At 39.2% G+C, this 26,828-nt stretch overlaps 2 protein-coding genes across 3 annotated transcripts; one reads left to right on the forward strand and one right to left on the reverse strand.

The window, feature by feature from the left end:
* Nucleotide 1: 1 nt before the first annotated feature.
* On the reverse strand, nucleotides 2-10,203 carry pdcd2 (programmed cell death 2). Of its 2 annotated transcripts, none has more exons than XM_041788766.1 (8): nucleotides 9,876-10,203; nucleotides 8,815-8,923; nucleotides 8,559-8,615; nucleotides 4,654-4,842; nucleotides 4,396-4,533; nucleotides 4,148-4,248; nucleotides 3,933-4,046; nucleotides 2-403 (listed from the first exon to the last, which is right to left on the reverse strand). In XM_041788766.1, exons 1-8 carry the CDS (start codon nucleotides 10,071-10,073, stop codon nucleotides 224-226), a joined length of 1,086 nt encoding a protein of 361 aa, XP_041644700.1. In that variant the 5' UTR covers nucleotides 10,074-10,203; the 3' UTR covers nucleotides 2-223. The 2 variants fall into 2 exon arrangements, with proteins under 2 accessions (XP_041644700.1, XP_041644692.1); XM_041788758.1 differs by having other exon boundaries at nucleotides 4,396-4,536; nucleotides 9,876-10,201.
* Nucleotides 10,204-11,839: 1,636 nt separating this feature from the next.
* On the forward strand, nucleotides 11,840-18,441 carry rhoua (ras homolog family member Ua). The gene is made up of 4 exons (XM_041786442.1): nucleotides 11,840-12,475; nucleotides 12,827-12,885; nucleotides 14,969-15,157; nucleotides 17,362-18,441. The coding sequence occupies exons 1-4, from the start codon at nucleotides 12,178-12,180 to the stop codon at nucleotides 17,638-17,640; spliced, it is 825 nt and encodes a 274-aa protein (XP_041642376.1). The 5' UTR covers nucleotides 11,840-12,177; the 3' UTR covers nucleotides 17,641-18,441.
* The last annotated feature ends 8,387 nt before the right edge of the window (nucleotides 18,442-26,828 follow it).

The following is a 26,828-nucleotide window of genomic DNA, read 5'->3' on the forward strand; positions in this document are numbered from 1 at the left end:
ATAACTTTTCAGAACAGTTTTATATGGCAATTGTATGTGTGAGGCATGAAATGAAATTAGGCAATGACCCACATAGTTCAAAAATATCCCTGATGCTTTAATTTTAACAGAAGAGATGTTTAAAAACAGCAGCACCGGGAAGGCAACATCAAGAACTTCACTTTGACTCTGAACTGAAACCAGATACTTTTTAAGGGACAAATTATAAAACATTCATCAACTTCTATGGTGGTTTAGTCTGTTTGTGCTGATCTGGAATGAAGTCCTGTTTCCAAATGAACTCTGGGTAGTACTGGTTGTCATGGTTACAGCTGGCGGAGCATGTGTAGACAGCTAGTGTCCCCCAGTCAATACTGGCTCCTGTAGAGTCCACACACAGACTGTTCAACAGCTGGGGCATCACCTAAAACAGACAGGCAAACTAAATTACTGCATGAGTTGGACACATTGTTGAATATATTATAAATAATGATATCATGTACAGCATACTTGCATTTTAATAATTTACATTTTTAAACCATTAAAAGAGACATTTTCCAGTATTAAAACCTAAATATAAAGATGTATTGGCTTCTATTATTTTAATTATCATGATCATCAGTTCATAATATTTTTTTCTGGTATTTTTTTCTAATGGAAGAAATATAATTTGAATTAAGGAAAAATATGAAAGTTAAGAAAAAAGTTAACACCTTGTCTTCCATTGAGATTTTAAGTAATTATAGTATTATTATTATTATTATTATTATTATTAATTCCTTTTCATTTTAAAATTATGTTGGAAGAGAAGAAAAAATTTCTTCAGACAAAGTTACACTGATAGTTTGAGGAGAAACCAAAAATGGACAGTGTCTGCTGCTGGTCAAAAACAGGCTCCCTTCACAGTAAATATACACCACGTTCCACATTATTATGCAAATTGGATTTTAATGTCATAAACATTCAGTTTTTTGTTTTTCAATTAAACTCATGGATGGTTTTGTATCTCAGAGCTCTTTGGATCACTGAAATCAATCTCTGACACCTGTGATAATTATTTTGCCAGGTGAGCCCAATTAAAGGAAAACTGCTTAAGAAGGAAGTTCCACATTATCAAGCAGGCCACAGGTTTCAGCAATATGGGAAAGAAAATGAGCTCTCTGTTGCCAAAAAGAGTCAAATAGTGTAATGCTTTGGACAAGGAATGAAAACATTAGATATTTCATGAAAACTTAAGCATGGTCATCGTACTATGAAGAAATTTGTGTCTGATTCAGAGCACAGATGGCTTCATGCAGATAAAGGCATAATGAGGAAGGTTTCTGCTGGACAAATTCATCAGACTAAGAGAGCAGCTGCTAAAATGCCACTACAAAGCAGCAAACAGGTATTTGAAGCTGCTGGTGCCTCTGGAGTCCCACCAACCTCAAGGTGTAGGATCCTCCAGAGACTTGCAGGCGTGCATAAACCTACTATTCGGCCCCTTAATCAATGCTCACAAGCAGAAACGGTTGCAGTGGGCCCAGAAATACATGAAGACTCATTTTCAAACAGTCTTGTTTACTGATGAGTGCTGTGCAACCCTGGATGGTCCAGATGGAGGAGTAGTGGATGGTTGGTGGATGGCCACCATGTCCCAACAAGGCTGCGACGTCAGCAAGGAGGGGGCGGAGTCATGTTTTGGGCCAGAATCATGGGGAGAGAGCTGGTAGGCTCCTTTAAGCTTCCTGAAGGTGTTTGAACAACCTCGGGCAAAGTATGGTAAAATACCAAATAATAGCCGGGGCAATTATTTGTCTCAATTCCTGAGCAGACCAGGCGTTTATTTGGGACCAGGCGGCTATTTGGAACAGGCGTTTAATTCCTTTCTCACAAAAATCTTGTTTAGCAAAAATTGGAAAAATATGGTAAATTTAATCAAAGTATTTATTTACACCAGTATGAATATCACCTTTACATTTTTAAGATAGGACAGTTATACTTTTGTCTCCTTCTGTCAACTCAACACTCTCTAAACATTTTAAATACTGGTAAGAAACTAAACAAACACAAAGTTGACGACAAACAGTTATAGTTAATGTCGTACTTTTTATTTTTTCGCTGCACCGGGGCCATGGCACTGCTATCTCACTTGAGAAAACCAGCAAGGGACGGGGTGCCCCAGCTAATGAGGAGGCTAGTACTCGCTGCCAATCAGGCTCAGGTCAGAGGGAGCGTTCCTATTGGCTGCTGTAGCTTCCGTATCTCAGCTCAGTGAGAAGTTGATTCAATGGTGGAATTACGGCGGTGTTCGGCCCTGTGTAGAATTTGTTCATGATGAGATGAAGTGTTTTCTTGCCTGTGATTCAGCCATTGATTTCAGTGGAAAAGCAGAGCAAAATCAGCACTTTGCCACCGTCAGTATTCAATTCAGCGGACATTCTCATATGCGAGGAGGTACGTAAAGAGAGGGGCGGAGCTACAGAGCTCAAACAGGGAGAAGAACAGGAAGGGAGGGGGAGTTGGGAGTTGATTCTATACGGTTCTCATCTCATCTCAGTCACATATCGGAGCTTGAAATAAATTACACCCGCCATTTATTTGTCAAATGTACTGCCATACCTGGCGGTTAATTGGGACCCGGTGGTTAATTGGGACCTGGCGGTTATTTGGTATTTTATGGTATATAGAGTTTCTGACTGACCACTTTCTTCCATGGTACAAAAAGAAGAACGGTGCCCTCCAGATCAAAATGAGCGCCTTGTATAACTCTGTGTCACTGGCTGATGTCACAGAAGGAGTCCTATGTTTACATGTAACTTGGCCTGTTAAGATGTTTTTGATTGAAATAGCTTTTGATTTCAGTAAATATGACCTCCTAATGCTGCATATTCAACAAATTCCCATTTTCAGCTCTTTACAACCTATAAAATCTTCTGAAACTCGGTTGTGCATAATAATTTGGAACAGTGCATTTTGAGCTTTTTATTTTTTTTTTTTTAAGTTATCATTGGGAGGTTTATTTAATAAGATTTGAGTTGTGCTCTAATGGTTGATGACTTAAAAAATATACTGAATCATTTGCATTGACTATTAAGGACACTCAGAGAAAAACATCATTTACATAATAATTGGAATGTAGTGTATATACTTTTTTTTATCTCATTGATGTATTTAATCCCTATTTGTATCAGGTTTAAATTTGATCACAAGCTATCTTTACACCACTACTTACGTCTTCTCTTCTTCCCCACTATGAGGTTTGTTTTGATATTTCAAGCATCGCCCCTTTGCATAACATTCTTTGGTCTTTGGAGGGATGTTATGAACCATTATAGATTTAATGATTGTCCAGCAAATAGAAAACATTTCAGACCAAAGTCACAGCAGAGAAACAAGCTTGCAGCAGCCTTTTTTTTCATCAAATACTTTGATGCAGTTGAAGTGGACCTATTTATTTTTATCATAAATAAGAAAAATAGCATATACTTTATTCTATTATTAAGAGATTTATTTGTGCTTTTTGCCTTAATTTGATAAAACAGCTGAAGAGAGGAAAAAAAAATAGAAGGGAGAATTGGGAAAGGCATGCACCAAACAGCACCAGGCTAAAGGACTTAGTATATGGGCGCCTGCTCTTCAAGCTGAGCTAAACCACCGCCCTCTAATTTGTTATTAAAGCTGATGTGTTAGTTTAGTTTTAATTTTCACCTAATGTTTGCTCTATGTTAATTTGCCGTACAGTGAGTATTAGTTTTAAGTTGTTATGTTTTTTCTATATGGGATAGCTGTCAGGGGAAAGAAGGGCCAAAATAGCCTGAAAAAGTACCATGCAATAATAATTCAAAACAATAAGGGCATCATCTGCCTGGGTCTTAGTTTGTTTTTCCCCTGCTGTGGTCCTTGAGCAGGCAGTCCTGGTTCCATCTAAAAAATAATACCAAAAAGCATTTAAAAGAAACTCAAAAGCTCACCTGGAACTCAAAAGTCCTCTTAGCACCACAGGTGCATGATGGGATATCCTGATCCGAAGGGATGTGCTGAGAAGACACCCACAATGGGGAGCCACCTCGACTGTAACGAACCACCTGAGCACAAAAGAACATAGTGAGATGGACTGTGAAAATACAGTGTAGATTTCTATAACTTCACATCATGGTCATATTTGTTTGTTTGTTTGTTTTTTAACCTGGTGTGGCTCTGGTGCGATCTTCTTTTTAAACCGCTGGAAAACTTTGTTGTCCTCAGTCTCATGCATGGCCATCTCCTCCAGGTCTGTCTCTGCCAAAGCTGAATAGAAAACAAAATGACAGGAGAAACTAAATTAACCCTCTGAATCAACTTTTCAATTTGTTGTTTTTGCAGTCAGTACTCAAAGTAGCACATTCTGTTTTTATCCTACATTTAATGGATTAACTCATGTAACTACAAGCTTACCTTCTGCCAAAGACTGACTGTCTGTTGTCCTTTCCTCTTCTTCTGCAGCCTCCTTTGTTTCTTTCTCCTCCTCTTCTTCAGGCTCAGTGACCAGCTCAGACTCAGGGAACACAAACGGAGAGGTTGTAACGAAGGCTGCTTCTGAAGAAATGTAAAAATAAACAGCACATTGTTGGATTTAGTCTCCTGTGTAACTGCCTGTTGTATGCAAAGATAAAACAAGTCTGTTATCCATTTACAACATAAAATGAAGCACACCTTGGCTGCAGCACTCCTTCTTGTGACTGTGTTTCCAATGGAGGGTCTGGTGGTGTTTCCCACAGTATGTCACATTGTGACAGCGGGAGCAGGCCTTGCTGCCAGGGCAACCACAAACCCAACACAGTTTAACTCCAGATGGGGACAATACACTCTGGTTCTGTACATGATCACTAGGTGGTTCATCCTCTGAGAAATACAAGAACAAAATCAGCAAGTGCAAAGTCTGAAACATTTGATCTGTAAATGTATTTTACCAAAACTTCATGGTCCGTTTATGGAGTTAAATACTGGAAATTCATAGTAAACTACCAAAACCTGTCATTGGATGTTTTAGGTATTATGACTTCCAAAACATTATTCAACAACATGAGGCCTTCTGCAGTTCAAAAACAGATGAATATACTACACTTAAACTACTGACGAAATACACACAAAAACACAGATATGCTGTATATACTAGAGCATCTCAAAAAATTAGAATATCATGAAAAGTTCAATATTTTTTGTCGCTCTTTTCTGAAAATGAAAACCATAAATTATATAGACTCATTACACATAGAGTTAAATATTTCAAGCATTTATTTCTGGAAATGTTGATGATTATGGCTTACAGATAAGAAAACCCAAAATTAGTGTCTCAAAATATTAGATTATTGTGAAAAAGTTCAATATTGGAAAGTCATGGTGTCGCTCCCTAATCAGCTAATGAACCCAAAACACCTGCAAAGGTTTCCTGAGCCTTTAAATGGTCTCTCAGTCTGGGTAAATAGGTTACACAATTATGGGGAAGACTGCAGACTTGACAGATTTTCAGAAGACAGTCACTGACACCCTCCACAAGGAGAGTACACCCCAAAAGGTCATTGCTAAAGAAGCTGGTTGTTCACAGAGTGCTGTATCCAAGCATATTCATAGAAAGTTGAGTGGAAGGAAAAAATGTGGTAGGAAAAGGTGCACCAGCATAAGTGATAACCGCAGCCTTGAGAGGATTGTCAAGCAAAATCCATTCAAGAATTTGGGGGAGCTTCACAAGGAGTGCACTGAGGCTGGACTGGGGCACAGACCAATAGACATGGGCTACAAATGTGGTATTCCTCGTGTCAAGCCACTCCTGAATCAGAGACAACGTCAGAAGCATCTTACCTGGGATGTGGAGAAAAAGAACTGGACTGTAGCTCAGTGGTCCAAAGTCCTCTTTTCAGATGAAAGTAAATTTTGTATGTCATTTGGAAATCAAGGTCCCAGAGTCTGGAGGAAAAGTGGAGAGGCACAGAATCCACATTGCTTGAAGTCCAGTATGAAGTTTCCACAGACAGTGATGATTTGGGCTGCCATGGCATCTGCTGGTGTTGGTCCACTGTGTTTTCTAAAGTCCACAGTCAACGCAGCCATCTACCAGGACATTTTAGAGACCTTCATGCTTCCTTCTGCTGACAAGGACCACGGAGATGCTGATTTCATTTTCCAGCAGGACTTGGCACCTGCCCACACTGGCAAAGGTACCAAAAGCTGGTTCAATGATCATGGTGTTACTGTGCTTGATTGGCCAGCAAACTGGCCTGACCTGAACCCTACAGAGAATCTATGGGATATTGTCAAGAGGAAGATGAGAGACACCAGACCCAATAATGCAGATGACCTGAAGGCCGCTATCAAAGCAACCTGGGCCTCCATTACACCTGAGCAGTGCCACAGGCTGATCGCCTCCATGCCACGCTGCAATGATGCAGTAATTCATGCAGAAGGAGGCCCAACCAAGTATTGAGTGCATAGAAATAAACATACTTTTCAGAAGACTGACATTTCTGTTTAAAATATCCTTTTCTTATTGATCTTATATAATATTCTAATTTTTTGAGACACTGAATTTTGGGTTTTCTTATCTGTAAGCCATTATCATCAAAATTCCAAGAAATACAGGCTTGAAATACTTCACTCTTTGTATAAAAAGTCTATATAACATATGGGTTTCACTTTCAGAAAAGAGTGACAAAAAATATTGAACTTTTTCACAATATTCTAATTTTTTGAGATGCACTAGTATAACCAAAGACTACAGTCATGGACTAAAGTATTGGCACCTCTGAAATTTTTCCAGAAAAATGCACCATTTCTCCCAGAAATTGTTGCAATTACAAATGTTTTTGGTATACACATATTTATTTCATTTATATGCATTGGTACAACACAAAAAGCAGAAGAAAAAAAGACAAAATTGACATAATTCTACACAAAACTAAAAAAATGGGCTGTACAAAATTGTTGGCACCCTCAACTTAATATTTGGTTGCACACCCCTTGGAAAAAAATAACTGAAACCAATCACTTCCTATATTGATCAACAAGCTTCTTACACCTCTCAACTGGAATTTCGGACCACTCTTCTTTGGCAAACTGCTCCAGGTCTCTCAGATTTGAAGGGTGCCTTCTTGCAACAGCAGTTTTGAGATCTCTCCATAGGTGTTCAATGGGATTTAGATCCGGACTAATTGCTGGCCACTTCAGACCTCTCCGGGGCTTTGTCTCCAACCATTTCTTGGTGCTTTTTGAGGTATGTTTGGGGTCATTGTCCTGCTGGAACAACCATGACCTCTGATGCAGACCCAGCTTTCTGACACTAGGCCCTACATTGCGGCCTAAAATCTTTTGAGTCTCCAGATTTCATGATTCCTTGCACAGAGTCAAGGCACCCAGAGCCAGAGGCAGCAAAACAACCCCAAAACATCTTTGAACCTCCACCATCTCTGACTGTAGGTACTGTGTTCTTTTCTTTGTAGGATTCATTCTGTTTTCTGTAAACTTTAAAATGACATGCTTTTCAAGAAAGCTCTTGAAAGCTCCCAGAAGGATTGAGGCTTACTCAGGTACATTTTTGCGAACTCCAGTCTGGCTTTTTTGTGTCTCTTTGTCGGCAGTGGGGTTCTCCTTGGTCTCCTGCCATAGCGCTTCATCTCATTCAGATGATGACATATGGTCCGAACTGACACGTTTGCACCCTGAGTCTGCAGGACAGCCTGAATTTGTGTAGAAGTTGATTGAAGTTTATCCACCATTCCAACTATCCTGCATTGCATTCTTTTGTCAATTTTCTCTTCCGTCCACGTCGAGTGAGGTTAGCTGCAGTTCCATGGTATAAAAACATCTTGATTATATTACGCACAGTGGACAAAAGAATTTCAAGATCTCTGTAACCTTGAGATTGTTCATATTTTTCTACAATTTTGCTTCTTGAGTCCCCAGACAATTCTGGGCTCTTCTTTCACTTCTCCATGCTTGGTGTGACACACACAGGCACACAACACAAATGTTGAGTCAACTTTTAGACATTCTAACTGGTTTCAGGTGTGATTTCCAGATTGCCAGCACCTGTTACTGCCATGGGTGAGTTTAAATGTGCATCACATGCTTGAAATAAAATGAGTTACCCACAGTTTTAAAAGAGCGCCAATAATTTTGTCTGGCCCATTTTTTGTATTTTGTGTAAAATTATGTCAATTTTGGCTTTTTTCTTGTTTTTTTTTGTGTTTTTCCAATGCACATAAATTAAATAGAAATGTGCATACCAAAAACATTTGTAATCGCAACAATTTCTGGGAGAAATGGTGTATTTTCTGGAAAAATTCCAGGGGTGCCAATACTTTCGTCCATGACTGCTCTTTTTTATTTATTCTCTGGCCCAATGACAGCTGGGACCCCAAACAGGACACCCAGATGGATGGAGCTCACAGCTCTTTAAATATGATGTCGTTCCTTCCATCTTAGGTTTAAATATCAGCACTTAAAAGGTACAAGTGTTAATAAATGGCATCCTTAAGTCAACTACACTGTATGTACTGTATGAACTTCTTGATAATAAGTGATGCAGAACTGCACTTAAACTGTCCCTTGCAATATCAACAAACCTGATGGAGGGTCGTAAGGGTAAAACTCATTGCTCCTGGGTAGCTGACTTCTGAAAACTAGAGGAAAAATGGAGAGAACACAAATCTGTAGGAAAAATGACTGATGGAAATTCACCACATTCAATATTTCTGACACACACACACACAAAACTACAGGAACAAGCTAGACTGTTGCTACACCTTACTGCTTATTATTGTCAAATGACTTTTATGCAAGAATTGTGCAAAGTGATTAAAAGAATAAGGTTACGTGTACCTTTTATACAGCGGCTGTCGTTGCATGTGTAGCAATCCTGAGTTTTGCAGCAGAACACAAAGAGAGTCCTGTGAAAACATCTGTCATTGCCTGAAATCGGTGCATACACCTGCATGAACCATAAGACAGAGCTGGAATTAGTTTTGTTAAATCCAGACTGGTAAAAACAAACAAAACAAAACAAAAAAAGTTTATTTACTGACACCATATTGCAACATTAAGTGGGAATACAACTGAGACCTGACTTATAAGCAGATAGTTACCTTGGAATAATCTATTTTAGAATAATACTTCTTTTATTGTAACAGACTAGAGTTTTTGGATCTGATACCTTTCAAAGAGTCAAACAATATAGAAAGCACTTTCAAAAAGACCAGGAAATTTGGGGTTGCATTCATGAATGCACACTTATTTATAAAATATTTTGCAAGTGTTATAAGATTATTTAACAGAAATTCAAGCTTTGAGTCCCCCAAAATTAAGTTCCTTTGACGTTTATCCCCCCCCCCCCCCCCAGGGAGAGGGAGACATTACAAGAACAGGTGTTCCTGAGTTTCAGTTCCATTACTGCAGAATTTAAAGTTATTCAAATCACTATTAAACTTAAGATGCACAAATTCTCTGCATGGACAAATGTCATTCATTTTGTAAAGGGCACTTCTCCAGCTTTAGGTGGAAAAGAAATTTTCATTTAGTTATATCTTATTCTCTTGGAGGTAGAAGCAATAGTTGAATATCTTTCTAACATACATCTCGTTTAAGGGCGAAGGGAAATATTATTTGGAGAGTAAAGATCTTAGCAATTTGTTTTCGCCACATTTATCGGCTGGAAAAAGACAGTCTTGAATATGCAAAGGGTACAGTCGAGGTACTGTTGATTCATAAAATAAATATCCTTTGATTGTAGCTATAAAAGCCTGTGGTAATGCATTAACCTCATCATTATATTACTTTTGGGTGCCGTATATGTGTTTTGTATTTCTGAATTCTGTGAAATCAGATTGACTCTGTAATCCAATAAATGTTGAATAAACCTAAACACATGCCGTCTACTTGCCCACCTGTAATAGAAAAGCCATGGGAAGTCTGCATATCTCACACTCCAGACCAGGTAGGGAGGGTAGGCAACTCTGGCTGAGCCACGCCGGTTTCCCCCCGACTTTACTGGGGAACTGTGGGGACAGCAGCCGCCACGGCTCCGCTTCCTCCAGGAAACCCAGAACCACCTCCGCTTTGTTCGAGCTGTTATCGCTGGACATGTTAGCGGAGGTTAAATGTTTGTCATGTAGACACCAACAGGTAAGCGGAAAGCTTTGTCAAGCTTCCAAAATCATAACACATGCAACGTGACTTAAGTCCTAAAAGCGTCCGTCTGGAAACATTGACCAGCTGGTGTTTCGTTCCGCTCTTCAGTTATTCTAACTCTAAAAAATAAGATTTTAAAGACTGGTGTGGTCCTAAAAGCAGGCCTTACCACTGAATCATGTGGGCCAGAATGGGCCCTCTCCAGTTTATGATATCACCACATGTGTTGGATCAGTAGCATTAAAGCTAGCATCCTGGCTAGCAGTTCTTTCATTTTAGAGCTGAAAAGTGTCAGTCTGTTACTGGATCCGGATTTTCAAATTATTTATTCGTGCCAAGTTTAACCCTTTTTCATCACAGTTTCTGTAAATTTTTTTTCTCCACATTTTCCCCTTTCCACTCATTGTTGAAAATTTCTTTTAAAATTTTTGGCCACTTGTCACCTATTTTTGCCACTTTTTAACTGCTTTTCACCACTTTCCATCTATTTTTGACCCTTTCTTTGCCTTTTTAACTAGTAGGCTATAGCTGCTTGTATCTAATTTTTGCCTCTCTGTAACCACTTTTCACCACTTTCTCCACTTTTTTTGGGCCCATTTTACGTTAAAAAAATTGCCTTTTGTCACAATTATTAAATTATTTTCCCCTTTAAATTGTCTCACTTTATTCTACTGTATTCTCTGGTATCATGAGGTTTGTGCACATCAAGGCTTAGCTGTGAATTCTGACATTACTTTCCAAGTGGTTCATTAGGTAATAAAAAGTAATTCTGTTTAACATCCTGAGACCTGAGCTTTATTTTAGAAAGCATTTTAGTGTTTTCTAATAATGTGGGATAAGTAGGGTAAATACATTATTCAAAAATCTGCCACGTCTTGTAGGACTAGTTGCTGGAAATTTTCCTTTCCAAGATCCAAAAAAGTCACTCGAAGTTCAATGACATTACCCCAGATTTCTAAGACATAATTTTAAAGTATCCTTCATATTTCTTCAGCTGGTCCTCAAATTTTACAGTGAAACTTTATCATAAATCCTTGCAAATTTCTTTCTTTTTTTTTTTTTTTACTGAATTTCCCTAAATATCACAGCAAATTCCCCCTAAAATGTTTTTGCATCTTCTAAAAAAATACAGAAACATTCTCTAGAATACCATGAAATGATTGAAACATCCAAACTACCAAAAAAATTCGCTGAAATTTTAATGAAAATTCCTGGAAATATCAATTGGAATTTTTGGATTGGGAAAAAATCAACTTTTGATGCGGTTTAATTGGTCAAAATGCTGTGTTTTTCACTTTGGCATCTAGGGGGCGCAAACGTCCAATTAACAGTGTGTCTTTGTCCCTGAATTTGGTTCAATATTGATTTACACATCTATGACTTTACTTAATTCTGCATATCAAAAGACTAAAGGTTTTTCTACTGTTTAAGTATCATCCGACTGCTTTATCCTTACACTGGAGTTAAAGGCACACTATATGCAGATCTAGATTACTCTTATAAAGTAAATTTACACATGACGAATATCAACATAGAGCAAAATTAACTTAAAAGTTAAACAGTGGGGAGAAGAGGAACGAGAAAGTTGGGAAAAAAGTATAGGCAATGATGTAATTGATGGTGCTGAGTAACACAATTATTGCTATGCGCCTATTCTCTCTCTCTCTCTCTCTCTCTCTGTCTCACTCACACACACACACACACAGTCCGTGATGTCACTTGAAGGGGAGTTTTGACGCTCTGTGCATCCGACTAGTGGACAGACACAGATTGTAACAAACTATAATTGAATCCGCACCCTTTCATTCGGACTTTAATTCATTATTAAATCAACCATGGAACTAAAAATGGACACACAGTCAGTGTGTGGTGTGACTGGGTGAACAGAAGTTCACATTTATAGTGAGTGAACCATGGAAACTAAAAGGAAGCGGGCAGCAGAAACATTGCAAAAGTCCGCTGTAAATCGTGGTAGCCCGGCAGATAACGGAAGAATGGACTCTGGGAAAACTGGACCAAACCGGAACTAAACCACCTGTCCGGGTCTCCCCGACCTACATGTCACCCTCCTCTCCGTGCCAGATGCCTCCGCGGGGCGATGGGGGCTACAAGCCAGCACCGGTGTCCCCTGCCCCGCCTGTCCCGCCTCGGAGGGTCCGGGGCCGGGAGAAGGGCTCTGGCAGGACGCGGCGGTCCGGGGCAGGAGGGTCAGGGGCCGGAGCAGGAGCACCGGAGAGGCGGGTGAAGTGTGTGCTGGTTGGGGATGGAGCTGTGGGGAAAACCAGCCTGGTGGTCAGCTATACTACCAACGGGTACCCCACCGAATACGTCCCCACCGCGTTTGACAACTTCTCAGGTAATAAGGTTTATTCAGAACAGCTGTGGACCGGTGCAGTTTGTCCAGATAGCATTAATGCTGAACCACAGCTTCCTCTAAAAGTATATCTGTCACAGTTTTTATGGCAGTAAAGACATCAGAGTAACTCTCTCTTTTTCTATAACAAAAGTAAAAGTTGAGCATATATGAAAACTTAAACATTATACAGGGATGGTCTAATAATTAGCATACTGAATAAGTTTAGACTATACCATCTGTTGTGTTCAGATTGGGTGATTATTAAAAAGTAAGCTATTTCTTATCATTGTTGTCTACATAACATAACTACATAACTACAATATGTTTCATTGTGTGTGTTTGTGTCTAAAGCTGTAGTATTGGTGGATGGCCAGCCAGTGAAACTACAACTTTGTGACACAGCTGGACAGGTCAGTAATCCCAAAATACACAAAACACACACTCAGACACACAAACCAAGAGAGAGAGAGGCGGCAGCATTTCCTGTTGTTTCATTTGTGTTTGGAACAATCTCTTTGAAGAGCTCTCTTCTCCATGTCTGCTCTGATTTGTACACAGATTTGTTCTTTTTTTAATTTGATAATAATAGTGTTAGCCTCACTGGAAGAGGCAGTAGACAAAAACAATGCATGCCCCTGGGGTCCTGTGGTATCTGCCTCAATAGCAAGAGCTCTAAGAAATCATTTTTATTGGAAAGTCAAAATAGTCATTCTGCAGACATAAAATCATGTTTTGTAACAGCAGCTCATATTGTTACACAAAAACAGATTGATAATCTAGTTTTACCCAAACAGGTTTAATTCATTGATTATTGGCAAATGGATCAGGATATCTCAGGGATGTCAGTCTAAGGTTGTATTCACAGTGGAAGCCTTCATGCTCAAGAAAGATTTTTTCCTGGATTCTATTTTTTGTTCTTTTTTTTTTTTTTTTTTTTTTTGTCTTTTCACATTTATCTTTAAGATATGGTCTCTTATCAGCCACCTCCATTCACTTCAGTGGATTCACACACAAAGGGCCCAAATTTGATTTGAAAAGATCAAATTTCATTGTGATCTGTGCTGTTCACATTCACTGTCATCCAATCTGAGTAAAAAAAAAAAAAAAACAAAAAAACAAATTCACTCTGTGTCCAGGAAACTGCATGGTGGGTCACTCATACTAGTGTCTCACACAGGAAGTGATGCATTTTATGCCCCTGTTAGCAGCATCTGGAGCTGTGTGTGTTGGAAAAATACTACACTAACTACAATTATCTCCTCTGAGTAAATACAGATCAAGATGAAATTATTAGCCCCTCAGTAAAAACGTCTTTTTTTAAGTATTTACCAAATGCTGTTAAACAGAGCAAGGAATTTTTTGACATGGTTTTTAAATTTTTATTTTGAATGCTTGCGTTATTTTACTTTGCACGCAGAAACAAAGTTATTTCACAACATTATTAGGCCCCATGATGCTTAAAGTCAGTTTTGTCTCCTTTTTGTAGCCTGCAGTCGTTTTGTTGTAGTTTTTAACAAGTCTCAGACTCGTCTCCTGAGGAATCCCAGCCCCTTCTTCTTTGGCCAATCTCTTAAGCCCCTCCAGATTTGATGGCCTTCTGGCATGAACCATGGTCTTCAGTTTATCATACAGATTTTCAATGGGATTCAAGTCAGGGATTTGTGCAGGCCAGTCAGTAATGTTCACTTTTGTCTTCTGGAGGTAGCTCTTCCCCAGAACCATGTTTTGGGTCGTTGTCGTGTTGGAAGACAAAGTGATCAGTTAGACCCAGTTTAACTGCTGACTGCTTGAGGTTTTCTTTTAAAATCTTCACATATCCTTCTTTCTTATTGATTCCTTCCATCATCAGCATTTCTTTTTCTCGGGTCTAAACAGAGTATTTTGTTTGACGTGCGTTAAAGGGCCACAGGCCGGATTCGAACTCGGGCTGCCCGCGTACATGGGTAGCGCCTTAAACCACTCAACCATCTGCGCTCCCCGTGTTCAAGATTTCTTGCTCTGTTTAACAGCACATAAGAAATACTCAAAAAATGACATTTTCATCAGGGGGCTGATAATTTCATCCTCATCTGTATAGAGCTAAAGAAATCAAGAAATCGTAGTTCCACAGTAAAGCTTTTTTAATTGGGATACCGGTTTGCTCAGTTAGTTGAACAGGGTCCCATATTCTGTAAAGATACAACAGCCCTGACTGTTTCTTCAGCTGTCCTATCAACTAAAGTCCAAAGTCTCCAACATAATCTTAAAAGCTTGTTATATTCACTGTTAACATGAAGAATGAACTGCTCCTACACACTGAGGATTGCAGGCAGAGTGAGAGGTCAGTGGAAGATCATATGCCATTATAAACACCTCACTCAGTTTACCAGTAACTTGTGTTTGGATAGACAGAATGCTCTACATTAGTTATTTCTCTATTCTCAGAAGGGTTCTTGTGCTGGATGTTAAATTCCTGCATTTGCCTCATGTTTCTCTGTCTGCTGATCTTTTCAGGATGAGTTTGACAAGCTGCGCCCTCTGTGCTACACCAGTGCCGACGTGTTCCTGCTTTGCTTCAGTGTCGTCAGTCCCGCGTCCTTCCAGAACGTTCCTGAGAAGTGGGTCCCGGAGATACGGAGACACGCCCCATTTGCTCCGCTTGTCCTCGTTGGGACTCAGTGTGACCTTCGAGAAGATGTCAAGGTGCAGTAAATTTAGTCTGTGCAGCATTTTATATACAGTAATCTCCAAATATCCAAATCTAAAGCTTTCAGCTTTGATACAGGTATCACACAAAATAATAATACCAGTGGCTCTTTACTAAGACCGTACAGTTAAAAGAAAATAATCTGTTTCTCTCAGTGATTGATGTTTGAGATAATTAATAGCACAAATGGAAAACAATAAAGAAATGAGAAACAATACAGCCTAAAAATATTTCAAACCCTTGGCATTAGCACCTTCTCACATTGGAAACAAAAGGCTGTAATGTTGATTATGATTGCAGCAAAACTAGACTGTTGGCATCAGTTAAAGTTTTCATGGTATTTTAGCAGTCAACCTTTTCACAGAAGACCTCAAAACCAAAAACAGGCACTTGTGCCATCAATGATTGTGCTTATTTGTTATTATAGAGTGACAGTTCAACCTTGTGGTTGTAGCCCTTTTACACAGAATTTATATAACTTTATATGTTTTTATGGATATAGTTTCCCCAAATACATCAATGTTTACCAGTTTCATACCAAGTTTCATTGTTTATTTGACTTCTATTTTAGATATTTATTTGCCTTTGTTATAGACAGCGGTGCATAGAGTTGGAAATAGGGATGAGAGAGTGAGGAATGACTTGAGGTAAAGAAGCCACAGGTCAAATACATGGAGCATGATCTAACAACTAGGCCATCTGTGCCCCTTAATTTTTGTTAGACAGATTTATGGGGTTGGGGTGAGACAGCAGAGGTGAGACATTCAGGAAGGGAGCCACAGGCCTTACTTGGACCCGGGCCGTCTATGTACATGGGGTGCAATCTCCCCACTAGACCAGGGGTCACCAACTGGCAGACCACACTCTGGGTCCGGACCCAGACATCATCCAATACGGAGATGGACCTGGACCTGGACCTACAATCATTAGAGTAAATGGGAACTTTTAATTTGACGGGGCGCTCCTATTTTAACCGGCGCAGCTATTCTAGGATTTACAGTACTGGTTTTGCAGATCAGGAAATGCACAAACCAGTTAAGCCATCTCACGTGGCGCTACTCGGCCAGTAAACTGTCTGTTTCCAGGCGGTAAACATTGAACTGCTGCATTCATACGAGGGACAGTTAAAGCCCTTTATTTAATAAATTATTTTAAGACTTTGTGGAGTAATATAAATTTTGTAAATTAGCTTTAAAATGACGGTAAAATTATATTTTCCACTTTTACTTCCGTTATGTGTTGCTTTGTTTTAATAAAAAATTTCGTTTCAAATAAAATTAACAGCATTAAAGGAAAACTAATTTTCATATTTTATCAGCGCAACAAGTCCCTGAAATCACACCCAGATCCACATATCATACTAACTCAAGTTAGACATTATGATGTTCCGGACCTTTGGTTTTCTCTGACTGGATCTTTTTGAATTTTAGTTGATTACCCCTGCCTTAGACCATCTGAGCACCCCAAACTTAGATTTTAGAAGGATCGAAACATTTGATAGGATTTTTTTTTAATATCTTAAATTATTAAATTGTCATTGATAAAACCCTTCCTAACCATTATTATCTATCTGTACAAAATTGAAACCAAAGAACACCTGCAGGTGCTGACTTATCATGCTGGTGATATAATTAGGAGTAAAGACATATGCAGAAGGGAGCTTTCTGTTAGAGCCTTGGATCTCATGCCATGCCCTTCTGCAATGTCAAAGATCCTTTAGGTTGCTACAGTTTACAGCAGAACAGACACTTGTGCAGATTTTTGCATGCTTAAATGTTAACTGAAAATTGAAGAAGTGTGTTGTTAGTTTACATATTATACAACCTTTCCTCTTCTCTGAGGTTGAGAACACAGCAAGGAGCAGACTTGCTAACCGTGATGATACATTCAGTCTTTTTTCATTTAATAACTTATTAAAACAGAAAAATGATCAGCATGACAATATCTGTCACCACAGATTCAGACACAAAAATTACCTTTTTTCAAACTCATTTGTTCATTCTACATACACTCTGTTTAAGTGGAGGAGACAGAGTTTATGATATTGCGGAGCAGGAGAGCTCTAAATATTTTAGCTTTTTTCCCAGGTTACTGTAACTAAGTCGATCAATTACATTCTGTGTTCTTTACTATTGTATATGAATTCCAGTTAAAAAGCTCTTCACAGGTGCACTGACCCTGTGTCCCATTCTCTCTTTAGGTCCTCATTGACCTGGCTAAGTACCGGGAGCGACCTGTGGACCCAGCAGATGCTCGGGACTGTGCCCTGGAGATTGGAGCTGTCACCTATATGGAATGCTCCTCTCTGACTCAGAAAAACCTAAAAGAAGTGTTTGATACAGCTATACTGGCTAGCCTGCAGAACTCCCATAAGCACCCAAGAGGGAAACCAAAACGACGAAAAAAGCAAAGACAGACGCCAGACAAGAAGAAGAATCTGTCCAAGCCATGGTGGAAAAGGTACTGCTGCGTGGCCTAGAGGAGACCTTTAAGATTTTTACATTGAACTCCGATCCTTGTTTGACATTTGCCTGGTCTGGATTGAGCTGGATTGCCTAAATTCATTTTCAGTGTGGATTTTTATCTAACGGAGCCTCATGTTGAGCAAGACCGTTGTACTGCTGCTGAGCACCAAAGAAAGACTGTTGGGATCTAAAATAATGACTGTTCTTTTATTGTGGAGGGATTCTTGTCTTATCATGGATTTGATGAACTTCACATACAGGCCTGGTCATAGCATGTCTTGAAAATACTGCAGCGATGTTAACCAGGTTTGAATCTTACAGTGTTGTAACACAAAAATCCTGAAATTTTCACTGTATTCTGTGAACTGCTTGTGTGAATGCAAATGACCAACATTTTATTGCCAACCCCCTTCTAAGTTTTCCAAGTGAAGTCAGGGTGAGTTGATATAAGAATAGAGGAGGAAATATAACATTTATATGTTATAAACTGCCATTGGCGTGACCTCCATGCACACAATGAAACTGCCTCGCTATTATTTTCTGTTTACTTGTATGTTCTTTTCCACTCTTTTAATGACGTCATATCCTGCTTCATGAGACCCCCCTCTCTAGTTTGACAAGGATTTAGACTGTGTCCAAACTGTACACAACACATACAACTACTTCTAGATAGTCAGACATACTGTGTATGGTAGCTGCTGGTAAGCGAATGGTTAGTACGCTGTTCCAGCACCATATCACATGAATTGCCATTGCAAGCTTGCTTGATTGTTGGTCCATAGGTATAATTCAATAAACACTTGTGTTTAATTAAAGCAGCCATGTTGTTCAGTTGGTTGGTAACTTTTATTTTAACACAGATTATTGACTGGCCAGATGCCTGAGAGTGGCAATGCATTGTGGGGCAGTTATGAACAGTGTGCCCCTGATTTACAGTGTCTTAAAAGTGTTCACCCCCTTGGATGTTTTACCCTTTATAAATAAATCATGGTTAATGTAATTTTGCTTTTTTGACTAAAAAATTACAAAAAAACCCCTCTTTAATATCAAAATGAAAACAGAATTCTACAAAGTAATGCCAATAAAATAAAAATATGTGATATAGAATAAATGACTGCATAAATATTCACTCCTTTCAAGTCAGTACTGGGTTTGTGTGGTTAGGTCTCAATCAGGCTTGCACATCTGGGCACTGCAATTTTACTCCATTCTTCTCTGCAAAACTGTCCAAGCTCTATCAGGTTGCATGGGGGACAGGCTTGAATGGCCCTTTTCAAGCCCAGCCACAAATTCTCTGCTGGACTAAGGTCTGGGCTTTGGCTCTTCCACTTTAGAGCATTCACTTTGTTGTCTTTACACAATTTCTGTGTAGCTTTTGCTGTATGCTTTGGGTGATTGTCTTGCTAGAGATCAAATCTCCCAAGCTGTAGTTCTTTTGCAGACTGGGTAAGATTGTCCTCCCGGATTTTTCCTATATTTTCCCACATTCATTTTACCCTCTACCTTTACAAGCCTTCCAGGGCCAGCTGCCAAGAAGCATCCCCACAACATGATGCTGCCACCACTGTGCTTCATCGAAGGGATGGTGTGTTTATGGTGGTGAGCAGTGTTTGGTGTCCAATGAACAAAGTGTCTTGTCCGATGGCCAAAAAGCACCATTTTGGTCTCATCAGACCAAAGAACTTTCTTTTGGTGAACTCTAGTCAAGATGTAATGCATTTTCTTCAGCAGTGGCTTTCTCTTTGCCACTCTCCCATAAATCTTTGACTGAAGAGGAACCCGGCAACAGTTGAATGCAGAGTCTCTCCCATCTCGGCTGGCGAAGCTTGTAACTCCTTCAGAGTAGTCATAGGTGTCTTGGTGTCCTCTCTCACTAGTCTCCTTCTTGCACGATCACTCAGTTGGTGAGTATGGCCTGACCTAGGCACATGTACCATATTCCTTCCATTTATTGATGATGGATATAACTGAACTTTTTTACTTACTAACTTTTCAACAACCTTTACTCTGAGTTGCTTGGAGTGTTTTTTTGTCTTCATTGTGTAATGGTAGCCAGGAATACTGATTAACCAGTGACGGACCAGTGTCTTTATACTACAATCACTTGAGACACATTAATTGCATTCATGTGATCCCAATTTCACTAACACCAATTGGCTGGACATCTGTTGAATTAGGTCAGTCACTTTAAAGGGGGTGAATATTTATGCAGTCACTTGTTTTACCTTTTTGATTGACATTACTTCGTAGAAATCTGTTTTACTTTGATACTGAAGAGTTTTTAGTGAAGAGCCAAATTATATTGACCATGACGGATTTATGAAAGCAGTAAAAGGAGGTGAATACTTTCTAGGCACTGCATACTTAAGGATTTTGGCTAATCTACTATATGTCCAAGGATTTCTCATGTTCAAGAATGCATACTAGGAATTCAGTCTGTACTGGAGTGCATGCGTGAGTGAAGTAGAACTAGAACCTCTGGGGCCATTTCATGTACCGTTCAGATTTAAACAAGAACAGAATTATTGATTTCCTCACCTCAGTTTGACACATAAATGGAAAAGTGTTTGGCCTGGTGTTCTGGTTAAACCTTGTTCCAACCTCTTATGGATTTATGTGGTCCTTGTTATGTAACTGGGAGGGAGCCTGACTCTGTCTGACTGACTCTGCGTGACCTGCAGCACTGCCCTGATTTCCTACACTCCTGATCAGACCAATCTGCTGGCTGAAATACGGCATCTCAGATCAAACCCTGTCCTCACACAAAGAAGAAGTTGTTTGGATTTTCTGATCCACAGGCGATCACTGATCATAATTACAGCAACAAAACTTGCCCATGGTTAATTTTAGAAACTCCGTAACTGAGATCATTGTTGCTCTAATGGAAAGACTGACTTTATCAAGCTGCTCATAATTGCATTGCCGCTATATTCAGTGTTTGGCTCAAAATGATGTGAGACAGTGAATGAGTCATGTAGATTCAGACTTAAGGCCATGATCTTATCTTTTTATGGAAAGCACTCGTTCAAACCAGAGTTAAAAACAAAGATTTTTTTTGTAAGAAGTGGACATAACCAGCAGGATGTAGCCTACTGGTTTATATCACCATTATGGAGCTTTTCATATTTTACATTCCCTCCACTGAACATTATCAGTGCTATCTTGCTATTTTGTAGAGAGAAGTGGGCAAAAGGGTGAAGCCAAAGTGGAGCAAGGTGTCAGCAAATGCTTAGTAACAGCTAATGCTAGCTTTGTTGGCAAGAGGCTATCAGTAATTGAAGTCAGTGTTTTCAGTTTTAATTTAAATTTTAGCTTTAAACCACGGCGCATCTTCAGGTTCATGGGCAGGAACAACAAAAAAAAGGTTCAGGTGTGCAGAAAACTATCCCACGAGCAAAAGACAGTTTCCAGTGCTCATGTGAAGGTACTGAACACGCATGTTCCTGTGACCATGTAACCTTCTCTGTGAGCACAAGGCAGTGTCTGGTGCACACCTGAAAACGTACTTTTAACTATTTTTTCTGCCCATTTTACCCTAGGGACTCCATATGAAACAAATCAGGCTTTGACCAAAATATACCTACAAGAAAAATTTATGGTATTTTTGTGCAACTGAATGCCCAAGAGAGCACCTAGATTGATTATTGATTTGACCAAAAAAAGGACCAGAATTTACTAAATGAACATGATGCTGTGTGAAAGGAGAACTTAAACTTGCAGTGAGACTATAAACTCACTACGATATAAATTACTACAGTAATAAAACCAGTCAGAAGCAAGATGACTTTCCCATAGGCATCCATAAAGGGGTTTTCCTTTTATAACCAGCAAAGTTGACCTCTTCAGGTCATGAGAAGGACTGGAGATTTTTTTTAAAAATCCACAGAGGCTTCACTTTTTAAATTTGGAGCATACAGTACAATAACTAAAACAGACCTTTCAAAATGACACCATCTTTAAAAAAATGGTACCAAACATATCTAAATCTAGAAACTGATTCTGAACAATGAAACATGCAGACTATGTAGCAATATCATCTGAGAGTTTGTCCATTGTATGTTCAAATCAGATTCATTGTCCACGACAGATGCATCTAAAAAAATTGGAATATCATGAAAACGTTTTTTTCCCCCTGTGATTAATTTAAAGAAGTGAAACTTCCGTATGTATTAACTAGAATTATCATTACATAGTGAAATAATTCAATACTTTTTTGTTTTAATGTTAATCATTATGGCTTACAGCTCACAAAATAAAAAAAAAATACACTATGTCAAAATATTTGAATATCACAAAACATCAGCTCAATTTATAGTACAGAAATGTTGACCTTCAGGAAAATGTTGCTCATTTATGCTCAGGAATTGTTTCGTACTTCTTTTGCACAAATTTGCATCTGCGCAGTGTGTCATGAAGTCTATTAGGCCCTGTCCACACAGATGAATTCAGGAGTACAGCGAAAGTTTTTTGTCGTATTGACATTTCATCCACACAGAAACAGCGTTTTAGGAGGGCGTAAACGCTACGCTCTGAAACCGGGTCCCAGAGTGAACAAATCTGTAAATGCTTACCGTTTCGTCTCCATGTGGACAGCCAACCACATATTTCTTGAAATGATTACATCATACATAGGGTAGCCCACTTATGTTGCATGCGCTGTCAAACCAAAACAATAATGCCGGATAATAGGGGTGTGTTTGTGCTGCAGAAGCTATTGAGCTTATTAAGGCTTTTACAGCAAAATCTGAGAATCGGAGAAAAGCCAGAAGGGCAACTAGGAGAAAGTTTGTGGCAGTTTTCTGTAATGTTCTCTCTTTTGGTGCATTTCCGTGGCAGTGACACAGCGCCACTTACAGGCTTGGCATATATACTACAGCTTTTCCAGTCGTTTTCAGTGGTTCCTAGCTTATGCGGACATTTCCTGAAACGATCCTGTATTTACAGAAAACTTTTTCAAAACGAAACGGAAATATATCGTTTTCGTCTCCGTGTGGATGGGGCCTCAGTCTGTGGCACTGCTGGTTGTTATGAAGCCCAGGTTTCAGCTTGTCTGTATTATTGAGTCTGGTGTCTCTCATTTTCCTCTTGACATTTCCCCAGCGATCCTCTATGGGGTTCAGACAGGTCAGACCAGTGTGCTGGCCAATCAAGCACAATAATACCAGGTCAGCAAACCAGTTTCTGGTAGTTTTGGCTTCAGCGTGGGCAAGTGCCAAGTCCTGCTGGAAAAGGAAATCAGAATCTCCATAAATCTTTTTAGCAGATGGAGGCATGAAGTGCTCTTAACTATCATGGTAAACAGCTGACAGCATTGACTCTGGACTTGATAAAGCACAGTGGACCAACACCAGCAAATGAACCATGGAAATGAAAACACTGGACTTCAAGCACTTCAAGCACCTCACAGACCCTGGGACCTTGATTTTCAAATGAAATTCCAGATTTACATTCATCTGAAAACACTAAGAGCATGACACTTGTAGTCCATGTCCTTGACATGTCTGTGTGTATTGGCTCTTGATCTACTGACTCCAGCCTCCCTCAGTCAGGTCTTTCTGAAGCGCACACATGTTCTTGAATCTGTTTTGTTTGATGATCCTCTGAAGGCTTAGCTCATCCCTGTTGCTTGTGCTCCGTTTCTTACCACTCTTTACCCTCAGAGTCAACTTTCCATGAATAAGCATTGATTCAGCCTCTGAGAACAGCCTGGCCTTTCAGCAATGACCTTCTGTGGCTTACACTCCTTGTGGAGGTGGACAATGATTGTTTGCTGGCCAAGAGTAAAGTCAGCAGTTCTCCATGATTGTGGTCGTGTGAACTGACCCAGAGTGAGAGAATAAAGGCTTACAAAACTTTTGCAAGTAGGTCATTTTTAAAATATTGTAATATTTCGAGATAGTGGAGGTTTGATCTTCATGAGTTGTAAGTCATAATCGTCAAGATTAAAACAAAGTTTTGAAATACTTAACTTTCTATAAGATGACTTCAGCATACATGGAGGTTTATCTTTTTGAAGTAAAACAGGAAAAATGAACTTTTACTAACCTTGCAAAGCAGATGGATACGACTGTTTCCTTGTTTTTCACTGGCGAATCCATCTTGCAAAGCTCCCATCTGAACCGTTTGGGCCCGGTTAGAAAGTGACAGGACCAATCAGCGAAGAGGGGCAGTACTTTCAGGCGTGACTGAGTCGTGACGTAAGCAAGCAGCAGCAAGAGGCCGGTGCAATTATGGCGGAAGAGCTTAGCGTGGATGCTGCTAAAGTGCCAGTTTTATCAGAACTTCACAATATTTCTTTGTTAAAAAAAGAACAAAGAACAGCAGTGAGTTGTTTTCTTTTCAAAAACGACAAAAGTCAAGTACTGACATGTCTATAGTCACCATGTTTTGCGTTATTGAAGCTTTCCCAGATGCATGTGTGAAACAAATCCATCTGGCGTGTCAGGTTTAACTTTTACATGATATTCTAATGATTTTAGATGCATCTATCATACATTATTAGCATAATTAGAGTTTTTTTTCAAGCATTTCCATGCAGTTGTGTATAATACTACTGAGTTTGAATTGTGTGAATAGTCAGTGATATCCCGCCTTTGCATTCATAATGAAATACTATACTGATTGCTCGGGTTTTCTTCTGCATCCCTTTACACAGGGTCTGATCTATTTCTTTATTTCAACAACAACCATTGATCATGTGAACAAACATAGATCTGCAGACAAGTCCCTCATCAAGAGATAATGTTTTTTATGTTGTCAAGCTGAAATAAAGAGCAAACTAAAACACTGGGAAGCCCTCAGCTGCCACACCTTCCTTTGTACATTGTTAAACTTAAACAAGAGCAAACCCTGATAATTTACAGCCATCTATCAACTGTCCCTCGGTCTGGATGGCTCTTTGTATCTCTGAGGTGGAAATGAAAATGTTGCAAAGAGTTATGTATGAATTTAACACATCTGCCATTACATCATGTGTATGCATTACAGCTATTCATATCAATGAGAAATTAACAGATATGTATTGTTATTCATGCATGTTTGAGCCCTGGGACAATCTCAACTTTCACCTAAACCACTGTCAGGAAAACAGGGCCGAGTTCAACTCTTGTCAAAAGATTAACTCACAGGTTAAGGTCAAAATGTCATGTCTCAGGGTGACAGTTACAAACTATCACTGTTTTACCCACTGCAACCATCTCACTGTAATTTTTTTTTTACAATTTATGTAAAAATATCTATATTTGACCCCCTTTTCTCTTCTCTCACAGTTGTCTTTAAAAGACAGTAATCATTAATGTTGCTCTGAGGGAGGGTTAGTAAAATCTTATACTGATTTTTAATTTTATGAGGTGGAAGTTCTTTGGAGAGACAAAAGCTGTTAACTCCAAGCAAAAACACATTAAGGCAATATATTTAGATGTATTTAGTGTACATTTAAAACCTCTGCAATTTCTTTGTCATTGTGCAGATTACTTGAGTTGTGCACCTTCAAACCCATTCGATTCAAAATCAGTCTAATCAAGTGTACTTTAGTGAAACAGTACATGCTTCATTTAAATTAACATAAAAAAATCGACATCATGTGAAAACCAATATTTGTTTTATACTATTTTTTTTTGTTCAGAAAATATCCTCATTTAACCAAAACAAACCTGCTTGTTTTCCACAAGTTTGGCTGAATGATGCACTCTATATAATCAGGGAAGATTGTTGACCTCTGAGCACTCATATGAAATATTCAATCTTGGCTTTAGTCCTGGGTGTGAAATTTAGACTCCTAATTCAGAGACTCATGGAGCTGTTTGGTAGTTTTGTGCTAAGGATGTTACCACTGGGTGTGAATGGGTTCACTGTGTCCATGGTTTGCATTGTTTCTTGCTGAGGAAAAGGCATAATAAGTTGCTTGTCTTGTATGTGAGCAGTCTGGACTCATGGTAGATTTAAGTAGGGTAAAGGTCATGTAGACCTTTATGACAGCTGGCATTTCCTCTGCACATTTTACTCTCCTTGTCCGTTTACATGTTACATGTACATGATGTATGAAAAGCACAACATGCCACTTACTACAGTGTTTGAGTGGCTTAATAGAAAGCCTCTTTTTTTAAAAGTGTCTCTGTAAAAACACTTCTTGCTGGCAGTGTGCACAAATGGGAGGGACTCTTACTTTCATAAAGCAGTGATCTTGTACATAGGAAATATAGTTTTAAGGGAATTCAGCAATTTGACCTCTATTTCTAAAGAAATCAAAATATATTAGCCAATACAGCCATTGTTCACTTAAGAACAAAATAAAATGTAAAAATGCAGTGGAGCACTTACAATAATCAGGGTTCCCGTGGATCCTTGAAAAGTCATAAAAAGTCTTAAATTGGGCTTTTGAAATTTAAGCCCATAGAAAGAGCCTTTTTTTTTTTTTTTTTTAACAAGAAAGTGCTTTCAGACTGGCACTTAAAGGCTCTGTAACAAAGATAGTGGGTCCCAAACTTTTTCGGACAACACCCACCCCCAGAGAAAATTCAAAATTTCGTTAGAATATACCACAACCTAAAACCTCAAAATTTAGTAGGAACGACTTCAACCATCACCTAAAATCTGAAGATGAAATGCCCTGAAATTAAAAACTAAATGAACATCTTTAACATCTATACTCCCAGTTCAGCTAAAATTTCAGTGTCTGCTGTGGCCTTATTTGGTGCCACAGGTCTTCTTCAGTCTTGAGTGCTGTTGTGAGTCTGCTGCTCTTCCTTTTTTAGTGTCCAGCTTAGATTTTTTTGTCTTGATTGAGGCTGTAGCAGAAAAACCTCTCACACAGGGAGGATGTTGCGAAAGGGAAGAGTGTTGCAGGGCTCTCCTCCATAGCAGGGTGTTCTCCTTTTCCACTCCAATCCAAAATGTAGACAATGTTGTGGATTTGAATTGGAACCTCATCGTTGAACCTGAGGTGATATTAATGAACTGCCCTTCCTCTGCAGTCCTAAAGTCATCAGCTGATACTGCTCTGCCTTTGGTTAGAATTTAGGCTGGACTGACAGACCTATGTCAACTGAAGTCTTTTTCTGTATTTATCATCATTCCTAACCTGACACGCCAGATCTGGAAAATCTTTGATAGACAACGTTTGGGAAAGGGCAGAGCCTTCGAAAAAAAAAACTCTGAGGGTGATTGGATGAACGTTCTGTCACATCTTTACGGGCCAATCAGA

This window comes from Cheilinus undulatus, linkage group 1, assembly GCF_018320785.1.
Source record: "Cheilinus undulatus linkage group 1, ASM1832078v1, whole genome shotgun sequence".
NCBI classification, from domain to species: Eukaryota; Metazoa; Chordata; class Actinopteri; order Labriformes; family Labridae; genus Cheilinus; species Cheilinus undulatus.

Bases quoted from the DNA above. Each gene is read 5' to 3' on its own strand.
- pdcd2 (XM_041788758.1), bottom strand. From the start codon at position 10,073: ATGTCCAGCGATAACAGCTCGAACAAAGCGGAGGTGGTTCTGGGTTTC. The intron at 8,924-9,875 runs GTGGGCAAGTAG...TGGTTCATGCAG, and splicing joins CCATGGCTTTTCTATTACAG to GTGTATGCACCGATTTCAGG. The intron at 8,616-8,814 runs GTACACGTAACC...TTTTTCCTCTAG, and splicing joins CGACAGCCGCTGTATAAAAG to TTTTCAGAAGTCAGCTACCC.
- rhoua (XM_041786442.1), top strand. From the start codon at position 12,178: ATGTCACCCTCCTCTCCGTGCCAGATGCCTCCGCGGGGCGATGGGGGC. The intron at 12,476-12,826 runs GTAATAAGGTTT...TTGTGTCTAAAG, and splicing joins CGCGTTTGACAACTTCTCAG to CTGTAGTATTGGTGGATGGC. The intron at 15,158-17,361 runs GTGCAGTAAATT...TTCTCTCTTTAG, and splicing joins ACCTTCGAGAAGATGTCAAG to GTCCTCATTGACCTGGCTAA.